Source organism: Papaver somniferum, unplaced genomic scaffold (genome assembly GCF_003573695.1).
Source record: "Papaver somniferum cultivar HN1 unplaced genomic scaffold, ASM357369v1 unplaced-scaffold_132, whole genome shotgun sequence".
Lineage (NCBI taxonomy): Eukaryota > Viridiplantae > Streptophyta > Magnoliopsida > Ranunculales > Papaveraceae > Papaver > Papaver somniferum.
Window position 1 is genome coordinate 19,548,482 of NW_020622381.1, and position 13,157 is coordinate 19,561,638.

General features: G+C 36.8%; 1 protein-coding gene across 1 annotated transcript; it reads left to right on the forward strand.

Annotated features, from left to right (window-relative positions):
• The first annotated feature begins 434 nt into the window (after nt 1-434).
• Nucleotides 435-2,418, forward strand: LOC113332884 (zinc finger BED domain-containing protein RICESLEEPER 2-like). The gene is made up of 3 exons (XM_026579385.1): nt 435-1,150; nt 1,294-2,348; nt 2,408-2,418. The coding sequence occupies exons 1-3, from the start codon at nt 435-437 to the stop codon at nt 2,416-2,418; spliced, it is 1,782 nt and encodes a 593-aa protein (XP_026435170.1).
• Nucleotides 2,419-13,157: the final 10,739 nt, after the last annotated feature.

A 13,157-nucleotide genomic window follows, 5' to 3' on the forward strand; every position in this document is an offset into this window, starting at 1 on the left:
AGGTCCCCGCCGCATACCCGCCCCGTACGTTCCCATTTTAGGATCTTATATTCTTATTAATTATTTATATTATATTTAAACTAAGATATTATATTATATTATAAAAGAAAAGGTAAAAGTATAAGATATCATTAATTATTTATATTATATTTAAACTAAAAAATTATATTATATTATATTATAAAAGAAAAGGTAAAAGTATAAGATATCATTAATTATTTATATTATATTTAAACTAAGAAATTATATTATATTATATTATAAAAGAAAACGTAAAAGTATAAGATATCATTAATTATTTATATTATATTTAAACTAAGAAATTATATTATATTATATTATTTAATTATTGTATTGATTATATTATATTATTTAAGCTTTCTTTATTATATATATTATATTACTTTATGTGTATATTACACAGTGGTCCCAAAATGACAACTATATCCACACGATGTGAATCCGAACAGTCTGAACACCATGTCGAGACAATTCCAAGTTCTCCAATGGATGATGATCATGGTGAAACTGCCGAGGCAAACATTACAGGTGATTGTGATAATATCGAAGGTGAAATTGCTATAGTTTCAGGGAAGAAAAGATCCATAGTGTGTAACCACTTTGAAAAGAAAAAGATAAAAGGGGAAGACAAAGCAGTTTGCAAATATTGTCATAAACCATTAGGAGGAAAAAGCACAAATGGGACTAAGCATCTACACGCACACATGAAAAGATGTCCTCGACGTAAACAGCAAGATATAAGACAATCAATAATCACTCCGAGTAAAAAAAGTGACGGAAGAAGCCAGCTTAACACGTACAGTTTTGAGCAATCGTTCGCTAGGAAGGAACTTGCTTATGTGATAATCATACACGAGTATCCGCTTTCCATCGTTGAACATGCCGGATTTAGACGATATTCAAATGCGCTTCAACCGTTGTTTAAGGTGGTATCTCGGAGCACAATTAAAAGGGATATCCTTAAAATCTATGATGAAGAAAAAACTAAAACAATGGAGGTGCTACAAAAACATCAAGGTAAAATTGCGTTGACTACTGATATGTGGACTAGTAAGCAAAAGAAAGGATACATGGTTATTACGGCTCATTTCATCGATGAATCGTGGATCTTGCAAAGCCGAATTATCAGGTACGCGTATTCATTTAATGATTTCAGGCATTGGATATGCACGTCATAAATGAAAAATCACTACCATTAATTTTTTTACTGATTAATTACTAGTTGCTACGTAGTACGGTCTAATCAACCATCTGAATTTTATTTTGTATTAGGTTTATGTATGTGCCATGTCCGCACACGGCTGAAGTCCTGTCAGCCGCATTGATGGAGTGTCTGCTAGACTGGAATATCGATGGTAAAGTATCCACTCTTACTGTAGATAATTGTTCCACTAATGATCTTATGATCCAACTTCTCCTAGAAAAATTATCAAGTAACTTACTGTCGGGTGGAGATATTTTTTATATGCGTTGTTGTGCACACATATTAGCTCTTATAGTCAAGAAAGGATTAGAGGGGATCAAAGGAGGAATCGAATTGATTTGTAATAGTGTTGCTTACTGGAAAGCAACACCAAAACGAGTTGAGAAATTTGAAGAGGCCGCCCGTCAACTAAATATTTCGAGTATAAATAAGTTAGTTCTTGATTGTGAGACAAGATGGAACTCAACATACCTGATGCTTAATACTGCTATTAAGTATCAGAAGGTTTTTGCTCGACTAAAGCAACGTGAGCCACAGTATGATTGTTTGCCAGATGATGAAGATTGGTTGTTGGCAAAGGAAATGTGCGACAAACTTAAGATATTTTATACCTTCACAGAGAAGTTTTTCGGAGTAAAATATCCTACCACCAACCTTTTCTTTCCAAGTTTTTGTGATATTAGATTGTCATTAAATGAGTGGAAAAAATCTAAAGTTGGTGTGATTAAGGAAATGGCATATGAAATGATAGAGAAGTTTGAAGAGTATTGGTTTGTGATCAATGGAGTAATGGCCGTAGCAATTATGTTAGATCCAAGGTTTAAGATGAAATTGATTGAGTTTTATTTTCCACAAATTTATGGTCAAGCTTTTTCAAAAATCGAAATTGATCGAGTACGTGATTTATGCGTTGATTTGGCGACGGAGTATGAACTGAAAGTAAAATTTGCTGAAACATCTGTTAGCCAAAATGATTTGTATTTCACTTCAGAGATGCATGGTTTTAACGATGACGTAGATCCTTTGGAAAAGTTTGATATGTTTGTCTCTAATACTGCTCCTACTAGTACTGTTAAGTCAGAATTAACCAATTACTTAGAAGAAGATCTTTTACCTAGGATTGGTAATTTTGACATACTAGCATGGTGGAAGACAAATGAGATTAAATATCCAGTCTTGCAGTGTATGGCTAGAGATATTTTAGCGATTCCAGTTTCAACGGTAGCTTCCGAATCAGCTTTTAGTACCGGAGGTAGATTTGTGAGTGTCCAACGTAATAGACTTCATCCAAAAACGTTGGAAGCTTTGATGTGCGCTCAAGACTGGCTATGGGATATGCTGAATGGTAATGAAATTCTCTTTTTATTGAAATGTGTTTTTTTTACATTTAATACATCATTATGGTTATATGATACACTTTCTTATTTTGGCTAGGTGGATCAAAATTCGATGGTGAAACATTTTGGGAAGAAACTGAAGCATACGATGAGGTGATCAACATGGAGGAAGATACTTGATAAGAAATAATTAAGAACTAAAATGAGTGATGCTCGTTTATAGACCAATTTGTTTTTCTTTGCTTGTTTTACGATGAATTTATGAGTTTGAAATTTTAAATTATTATTATTATTATTGGTTGAACTTAGGTATTTATTATTAAATTAACTCATCATATTTGAACTTAATGTATGGGTAATCCATAAAAAAAACCTCCCCGTACGGGTATTTCCCATACCCGTCCCGTCCCAGGTCAAGCGGGTAATGGGGAGGGTGTGGGTTTTTTTTTGAACGGGGCAGTGACTGGGATACAAGATCCCCGCCCCATACCCGCCCCATGACCATCCCTGGTAAAAACCAATGATAAGAAGAAATAATTTGTGCTCTCTGATTTTTAGGTTAAGTGTAGGAACCAAAACTGCTATTGGCACCCCAGTTTAGTGGTTAAGGGATAACCAGCTCACACATGGCCTGTCAGTTATGGGAAACTGCCAGTTCATTGTCCACCTCTTCCTTGCGAAACCTAGTCTGCTCTAAATATAACTCGCAAGTGAATTGATATTTTTTCCCTTTTACGCTCAAAATGTACGATTTCTCCTTCTTTTGCTCCAAAAGATTCCATTGAAACCTAATGCCTTGTGAAACCTAGTCTGCTCTAAATATAACCTATGAAATTCCCCCATACTTAGACTTTGCTAGTCCTCGAGCAAATGAAACAAAACTTATTCTAAAATATACATACAACTCTCGTGAGGGTTTACTAGAGATATACCCACAAAACCTACTTTTCTAACTTACTAGTTCTCCGAAATGATAGCATCCAACGTGTTAAGAAGACATAGAAATTCTGCACACTAGTCATAAGAAGTTAGACACATAAATGAACACAATCCCTTATTGAAAGAAATTCGGGTTCGGAGTGATCAAAAGTCTCGACTCTGCCTCACAAGAAAGGGTTTTATGAAGTTGTTCTCAATAATAAATAGCTCTTTATGGGTCACACATGTGTCGAGGTAGGAATGAAGAGAGAATCCTGCGACACGTTGAATGGTAGGAAGGAAAAAACCCTTCGAATTTTTTTGAAAACCCACATCTTTTATTCATTTTGAAAACCCTTTTTTTTCTGACGATCTATAAGAAACGAAATCAACCACTTAACGAAGGTGGGAATATGCTTACTTACCTCGTTATCCGTTCGGCGTGCAGTTAGCACCACTCTCACAGCATCCATAGAAACGTCTTCGGTCTTCAATCCTTGTCTTCATCTTCGTGTTCGGTCTTCAACTTTTGATGATGAAATCATGAACTTCGTAGAATCTTGACAATGTGATTCTTTCCTCTAATTCCTTGTTGCTTGAAACTTCATTATTGATATTCCTTCTTTCCATTGGCTTTATTGAATGAATACAAAATCAAAAACGAACTAAACAGACCAAAATATGATGCAATGGATTTTTTTTTTTTATTTTCAATTTTTTTTTTTGAGATGCAAGATAAATAAAGTAAAAATTAAAACAAACAAAAAATTAAAACTAATGATGGACCTAATAAACTTTTCTCTTGTCTCTTTTTTTTTCTTTCTTTTTTTTTAACAAGGGACCTAGTATAATGATGACCATGTCCCAAGTTTTTTTTTTTTAGACAAGAGAAAGTAAAATACAAATTAACAAATAAAAATAAAGATAAAGATAAAATACAAAGGCCACAGTGTAAGTACTTTACCGCTCGATTCTTCACAACTTATATGTCTCGATATCATAAATTTCTTGACTCTCATCTTGATAATATTCGCTCTCGTACAATAGCCTTCAACTTGTAAAAATTCTGCTCCTTGTCTTGTTGCTTTACTTGAATCTGAAATCTGCTCATTTCTGTACTGTTGCTTGTAAACCTAAAACGTCTTCAACTTTCCTTCGAATTTGTGATGCTCCTCTTGTTGATGATGATGGTGTTTCTATGGATCTTTTGTTGTAGAGAGAGATAAAGTGGATGGTGCTAACTGCGAACAAGATTACAAGTGGTATGTAAGTTAGCAATTCGATGTCACCATTCATGATTGATAAAATAGCACTCAAGAGATCAAAATAGTGCTTCTATTGGTGGGAGGTTGGGTAGCTCACCATTCTACCCAGAGTTTACGTACGGTGACACACACTCTAAAAGCACAAATTTAGACAGGTACAAAGAACTGAAGGTCGGTGCCTCTCATGATGTAACATGGGTAGTCTCCACTATAGCGGATCACAAATCTAATACCGAATTCAGTCTGCACCTCATTTGCCACTGGGATGGTTAAATCCAACTTTAACTCTCATACAAGTAAGAAAGTTCATCGGGTTGAAAGTGAAAGTCGCCAAAAAGTGGCGGATTGCTTTTGAAACCAATGAAACCCGATCATGTTCTCTGTCATCTCTAAGTTCAGTCACTCTTATGAGAATCTCGATGTAATCTTAGCGACATGTATACTATGTGACTCTAAACTAACTAGAAGTTTGAGTTTTCTTATTCACTATTTTACACAAAAGTTGAAAATTTCATGAAAAATTTACAATGCAAATGCTTAACCACTCCCCCACACTTAAACTTTACATTGTCCTCAATGTAAATTGAGTCATCCAAAGTAAGTCAAGGTGGGAAATCCTACATGATAATGTGACAAGAAATCAGAAAAAAATAAATACAAGACAATAAAAAGCTAAAAACAAGACAAGAAAATAAAATATAAGACAAGAAATACTCATCCGATGGGTTGTCTCCCATTTAGCGCTTGGTTTAAAGTCCTCAGCCCGACTATCTCCTTGCTTTCTATGACTCCTCCATAGGGAGTGCATCCACAAAGTTAGCTCCTTCCACCACTTCGGAAGTGAAATTCTCATAATATAGTTTCAACCAGTGACCGTTAAATTTAAGTTCCTTGCCTGTAGCTATGCTACGAATTTCTACTGCACCATGAGAAAACACATTAGTAACAATAAAAGGTCTGATCCAGCGTGACCTTAATTTACCCGGAAGTAAATGCAAGCGAGAATTAAACAAAATCACTTTCTTCCCAATGCAAAATTGTTTCCTAGAAATCATATTATCATGAAAGGACTTCGTTTTCTCCTTGTAAATGCGCTTTCAAATGCATCATTGCGAATCTCCTCTAGCTCTTGGAGTTGTAACTTCCTTTGCGTTCCAACCCCATCCATCTCCATATTGCATTGCTTAATAGCCCAAAACGCCTTTTGCTCAATTTCAACGGGTAAATGACAAAGTTTACCATACACAAGCCTAAAGGGAGACATCCCAATAGGTGTCTTGTATGCGGTTCTATAAGCCCACAAAGCATCATTAAGTCGCATGCTCCAATCTTTCCTTGTTGTTTCACCGTCTTCTCTAGAATAGATTTCACCTCCCGGTTAGACACCTCGGCTTATCCATTTGTTTGGGGATGATAAGGTGTTGCAATCTTGTGCGACACATTCTACTTCTTCAACAAGGTTTGTAAGATCTTGTTTTTGAAGTGAGAACCCCCATCGCTAATTATGGCTCTTGGAATTCCAAACCTCGCAAAGATATTAGCTTGCACAAAATCTGAAACCACTTTAGAATCATTAGTCGGGGTGGCCTTAGCTTCCACCCATTTGGAGACATAATCAACAACAAGTAAGATATAAAAATTCCCATGAGAGTTGACAAAAGGACCCATAAAATCAATACCCCATACATCGAAAACTTCAATAAATTGAATAAAAGTTTATGGCATTTGATTTCGGGCACCTAGATTGCCTGTTCTTTGGCACCTATCACTAGTTGTACAAAATATATATGCATCTTTAAACAAGGTTGGCCAATAGAAACCGCTTTCAAGTACCTTGTAGGCGGTTATCTTACTCCCAAAATGTCCTCTGCAAGCATAGGAGTGACAAAAAAACAAGATATAATTAAACTCGGATTCGGGAACGCACATTCGTAATACTTGGTCACTACCTTGTTTCCATAAGTATGGATCATCCCATATGTATTGGTTCCCTAACCTCTTCAGTTTGTCCCTCTTAGCACGAGACAAGTTCTTTGGGATTTGTTTAGACACCAAGTAGTTGACAATATCGACATACCATGGTTCTCCAAAGGCAATTGAGAATAGTTTCTCATCCGGGAAACTTTCAGGCAATGGGATAGCTTCCTTGTCCACAGCAAGACAGCTCAAGTGATCCGCAACGGTGTTCTCAATTCCTTTCTTGTCTTTGATTTCAATATCAAACTCTTGCAAGAGTAAGATCCATCGTATAAGCCTCGATTTTACCTCTTTCTTCATTAGCAAGTACCTAAGTGCTGCATGATCCGAAAAGACAACAACTTTTGTACCAATTATATAAGAGTGAAACTTTTCCAAAGTGAAAACAATAGCAAACAACTCTTTTTCAGTGGTAGTGTAGTTTTTTTGGGCCTCATTTAACGTTCTAAAAGCATAATAAATAGCATGAGGTATCTACCCCACACGTTGCCCAAGCACCGCACCAACCGCATAGTCAATTGCATTACATATGAGCTCAAAAGGCTTGCTCCAATCCGGCGGTTTAATGATAGGGGCTGAAATCAAAAGTTCTTTCAAACGATTGAATGCCGCCATACACTTTTCATCAAAGTTAAAAACCACATCTTTTTGCAATAAGTTGCAAAGTGGTGATGCTATCTTGGAAAAATCCTTGATAAATCTACGATAAAAACCTGCATGATCAAGAAAAGAGCGTATCTCCCTCACCGTAGTGGGAGGGGTTAAAGCACGAATAAGGTCTATTTTAGATTTATCGACTTCCAAACCTTTAGAAGATATTATATGGCCTAAAACTATGCCATGAGTTACCATGAAATGACACTTCTCCCAATTTAGCACAAGGTTTGTTTCAACACATCGTTCAAGGATTAATGACAAGTTGTGCAAGAAAATGTCAAATGAATCACCAAAGACACTAAAGTCATCCATAAACACTTCGATTATGTTTTCAACATATTATGAGAAGATACTTACCATACACCTTTTAAAGTTAGATGGAGCATTGCACAAGCCAAAAGGCATCCTTCTATGAGTACGGAAAGGAAAAGTGAAAGTGGTTTTCTCTTGATCCTCCGGTGCTATCATAATCTGATTGTAACCTGAATAGCCATCAAGGAAGCAATAGTAAGAGTGTCCAGCTAAACGTTCAAGCATTTGATCAATAAAAGGCAATGGAAAATTATCCTTCCTAGTGGTGGCATTCAATTTCCTGTAATCAATACAAACCCCCCAACCAGTTTGCACACGAGTTGGGACAAGTTCGTTCTTATCATTCTCCACCATCGTCACACCTGATTTCTTTGGTACTACTTGTACCGGGCTCACCCACTTTCTATCGGATATGGGATAGATGACACCCACGCCCAAAAGCTTTAGTATCTCCTTTTTCACAACTACCATCATGGGAGGGTTCAAACGATGTTGCGCTTCCCTTGTAGGCTTTGCATCGTCCTCCAAACGGATTTTGTGCACACACACGGTAGGGCTTATACCCTTGATATCAGCAATTGTCCATCATATGGCCGTCTTGTACTTCCTTAGCACCCTTAGAAGTTTTTGCTCCTGTAATTCACTAAGCTTGTTAGAAACAATCACAGGTAAATCTTCCTTGTTACCCAAGTACAAGTACTTTAGGTGATCGGGAAGAGGTTTCAATTCTAACTTTGGAGATTTAATAATGGAAGGTACAAGCTTTTCATCACTGCATGGTAAAGAAATAAAAGAGATATTATGAGTTTCCGGCCATCCTTGTAGTGAATTAAGATCACCAAGGGATTCATTGACTTCATTACCACACTCTACACCATTATCCATGGATGTAGTTAAAACGGTTTCCAAAGCATCTTCACCATTCAATTCAAACACTTGTTGTGTCAATGTATCCGTAACATCAATGGAGAAACAAGAGTGGACATCACTAGGATATCTCATCGTTTCGAAAATGTTGAAACGTATTGTTTCTCCATCAAACTCCATAGTTAGCGTTCCCTTTTCCACATCAATAATGGTTTTCGCCGTTTTCATGAAGGGACGCCCAAGTAGCAATGGAAGAGACGAGTCCGGTGACCCTTCATTCATCTCTAACACGCAAAAGTCAGCTGGAAATACGATTTGATTAACCTACACAAGAACATCCTCAACAATACCCATTGGGTAAACATTAGAGAGGTCGGCTAATTGCAATACAATTCCAGCCTTTTTAAGAGGACCTAACTCAAGTGAATTGTACATAGATGCAGGCACAACATTAAAGGATGCACCTAAGTCCAACATAGCTTTGTTAAATGTGGCATTACCAATTGTGACTGGAATGTCAAAGCTACCGGGATCCTTACATTTCAGTGGGAATTTGTGTTGTAAGATTGTCGAAGCATTCTCCCCCACACTTAGCACTTCATTACCTTTGAGCCTTTTCTTATTGGTATACAAGTTCTTCAACACTTTTGCATACTTGGGAACTTGCTTGATCGCATCTATGAGTGGTATGTTCACATGGATCTTTTTTAGAACGTCTAAAATCTCCTTTTCTAGTTCCGCCTTCTTGGAGTTTGCAAATCTGTGAGGAAAAGGTAAAGGAGGAACATAAGTAGAAACCGGAGTTTTAGAGTTAGGAATAGGTACCTCAGAAGTTTGGGGAGAATCATCACTCTTCTCCTCCAAAACAGGTCCCTTTGGTGTTTCCACCTTGCCCGAATCAGTAACCTCGGGTTGCACAAGTTGCGTACCGCTTCTTAACGTAATAGCATTGACACCCTCTTTTGGGTTAATAGGTTGAGAATGGAGTTTTCCACTATTTTGTGCCTTCAATTTGTTTATATCAACCGCCATGGAGCGCATTTGTGTCTGCAACTCCTTGATAGCACTCTTAGTTTCTGTCTGACTTTCTTTAAACATGGTAGAAATGCCTTGCATAAACGTTTGAAGCTTTGCATCGATAACAAAACCTTGATTTTGAGTTGCTTGTTTTGTTTTTGGTTGCTGAAATTGTTGTTGTTGCGGTTGGAATTGTTGTTGTTGTGGTTGAAATCCACTCGAACGGTTGAAAGTAGGTTGTTGGACCGCTCCTTGCTTGTTGGCATAACTAAAGTTGGGATGATCTCTCCATCCCGGACTGTAAGTGTTGGAGTAGGGATCATACCGTCTTTGCTGATTTGGAAAGACCGCGCTAGCTTGCTCCAACTCTTCACCATATGAAGGTAAAATAACTGCAGCCATCTTTTCCATCATTTGCTCCATATTATCCATCCTTTGATCACAGTGTGATGATGAATCTGTAACTTCATTCACTCGCCTAACCATTGGTTCACCTCTTGTGTAGAATTGTTGCGAGTTTGCAGCCATGATTTCAATCAACTCGGTAGCTTGGGCCACCGTCTTGTTCACTAGAGCTCCACCACCCGCTGCATCAAGAAGATATCTATCACTTGTTTGGAGGCCTTCATAAAAGTATTGGATTATCATAGCGTCACTAAATTGGTGGTGTGGAAAGCTTGCCACCAATCTCTTGTATCGCTCCCACCATTCATGCAAAGATTCTCCTACGTGTTGCTTTATCCCACAAATGTATTTGCGAATTTGAGTAGCCTTTGACGCAGGAAAATACCTCTTTAGAAATAGTTTCTTCAACCCGTTCCATGTAGTGACACTTCCGGATGGTAAATAATACAACCATTCCTTAGCATTGTCCGTCAAAGAGAATGGAAAAGCTTTCAACATTGCACCATCGGCATTAGTCTCCGGTGGTAGCATGGCCGTGACTATGGTATGGAAATCCATGAGATGCTTGTTTGGATCCTCATTCGTCATGCCATGAAACTTCGGTAACTCTTTAATCAACCCCGGATTGATCTCGAAGGTTGAATTTGTTTGGATACACCATTATTGTGTATCAATCCTATGAGAAGCCAAGTCCTTGAGGGTACGATCACCCATTGCTTCTTCTTCAACTATTGGTCTTCTAAGAATGGAACCTCTTGTTCTTCTTCTAGTTGTAACTCTTCTTCCACTTCCAACTCTTGTTCTTCCGTTGTGTCTTGACTTGGTTGGAGTATTGTGCCTCTTCGAGTAGCTATCCCGCACCTTGGATAGTTCCAATCTTTAGAAGACAGGAATTAGGTACCTGAAAACAATTCTCACAAACAAGTGAGAAACAAAACAAGAAAACAGAAAGCAGGGATAAAAGCAGAAATGATGATAAGAAACTAAAAACTTAACAACCAGCCGTATGCCTCTCCGGCAACGGCGCCAAAATTTGATCGCAGTCGTCTGCGTCAAAAATAATTTCACTTTCTTACTTAACTAAAATAAATGAAGTATGTGATAAGAAAGAGTTCGTTTCCTCAGAGAGGCAATTGTTGTTATGCAATTTTTCAGATTCTTAAGTAACCAAGGGGGATTTTTGTTTATCAATGCAATAAAAATAATTGGAAGCAAAGTAAATAATTGGAATAATTAATGGAAGAAGATATTGGTCACCGGATAGTATCATTCACAAACGTGTATTTTCATCAATGACTAGAATTGAAATTTTAATATCTCATTTACTAAAAGTCCTAGGATACCTTGATCGCAAGTATATCCCGTTAATTCCCTGATTTCATCACAACCACATTGAAAGATGTATATGTGAATTCTTCCTAGAAAGCAACCTAAAGTGTAAAAGCACAATTAAGTTTAACTCCCTAAAAGCACTAAGTTCTATGGAATAAGACTAATCAAGGAAATCAAACGTGTAAAAGCACTAATTCGATTTAACCAAACTTATGATTCATATGTGACTAGTAGGATATATCACTACAAGAACTACTCACATTTAAGCTACTTGTAATCAGGAATTTATCACTTTTTCGTATAATAAAACCTAATTTAGCAATAGATATGAAGACCAATCAAATTGATTCCGTACTCAATCAAACTAACACTCAAATCATGCAACAATATTAACAATGAATCATAAACAATAAAGTTGAGACAAAACTAATCCACTGATTTAAATATCATGCTTGAGAAATCAACTTTTATCCCATAACCAATAATATGAGTTTAGTTACTCATAGCTTTTGAGTTCATCAAAATCATAATCAAAAATGAAATGAAGAAGATGAAAAATAAACAAAAGCAGACCCTAGTCGCCGCTCTCCAAAACTCCCAATAGAAAAATACGTGATCCACAAAGAAAGTAGAAACTTTCTCCTTTTGTAGCTTTTCGTCTTTCCAAAACTAGGTCAATCCTCCAAAATCCCATATCCAATGTGGTTCACCAAGCCCATATGTGAAAATACCCATGTAGAAAGTATACCCCAAAAGTGCTCGCCGGAAAACTGGTAAAATGGCCGGAACTTGGCCGGAAATAAGTCGGGAAAAGTATCTCAGGTGACCGGAAAAGTCCACCCGGTCACCGGTTAAAGTTTGTCAACGGGTCAACTCGGAAAAACTGACGGTCAATGTAGGATTAGAATCTCGCAATGATAATGTTTCAGCGAAATTATCAATGACACAGCATAACAGCATCGCAGAACAGTTTCAGAAATGATAGAATAAATGACGTCATCTAAGATCATGAGAAAGATGTGATAGTCCTGCGAAGATTAGAGAGTTTGCGAAATTAATAATTGTAAGGTTGCGAGAATATTGCAAATCATATCCGAAAATAAAGGACAGATTAGCTGTCATCCACTATGTATTTTCTTATAAATAGTTGTTCGAGTTGTAAAGGAGAGAGAGAGATATCTTTTTGAGTAAGAAACAAGTAAATAGGAGAGTGAAAGTTCAGAGCAGAGATCATTCTTAATTTCTTTATCTTTCTTGTAAGAATATTCAAAGATTTATCAATAAAATTAAGAGTGTAAACCTAAAAATGAGTTGATCAACAATGAAATCATATGAGGGGTGTAGTGTAGGATTTCCTGCAACTACATAATGGCGCTAGAAACAGGGACGAGTTGAAGATTATTCTAGAAAAAGCTAAAGATTGATATTGAGATTTTTGAAAATTTAAACTGATTGATTAAGAATTTTTCATAATTTTTTGCAATACTGTTAACATTGAAGAAATGGCTAGAAGAAGAAATATATCCGAACAACCGACTACTGTTAGAAGAAGCAAAATAATTGCTGGAAGAGCAAGAAGTGAAATGGGAGAATCCACTAGAATGAGAAATAATAGAAAAAATCAAATTCAACCGCCAATTCAACAAACACTAGTTCAAGAGAGGAATACAGATTATGATAGGGTGAGCGTACACACTTGGCGATCAAATTCAGCAGAAGAAATAGAATAAGAGCAACAAAATAGAAATTATAGACATGAAGAGAGAAATCAAGAAGCAGATGAAGGAATAATTCATGGAGGTGAGGAAATTGGAGCGTTAGAAACATTGAGACGAAGAATACATG

Bases quoted from the DNA above. Each gene is read 5' to 3' on its own strand.
- LOC113332884 (XM_026579385.1), top strand. From the start codon at position 435: ATGACAACTATATCCACACGATGTGAATCCGAACAGTCTGAACACCAT. The intron at 1,151-1,293 runs GTACGCGTATTC...ATTTTGTATTAG, and splicing joins TTGCAAAGCCGAATTATCAG to GTTTATGTATGTGCCATGTC.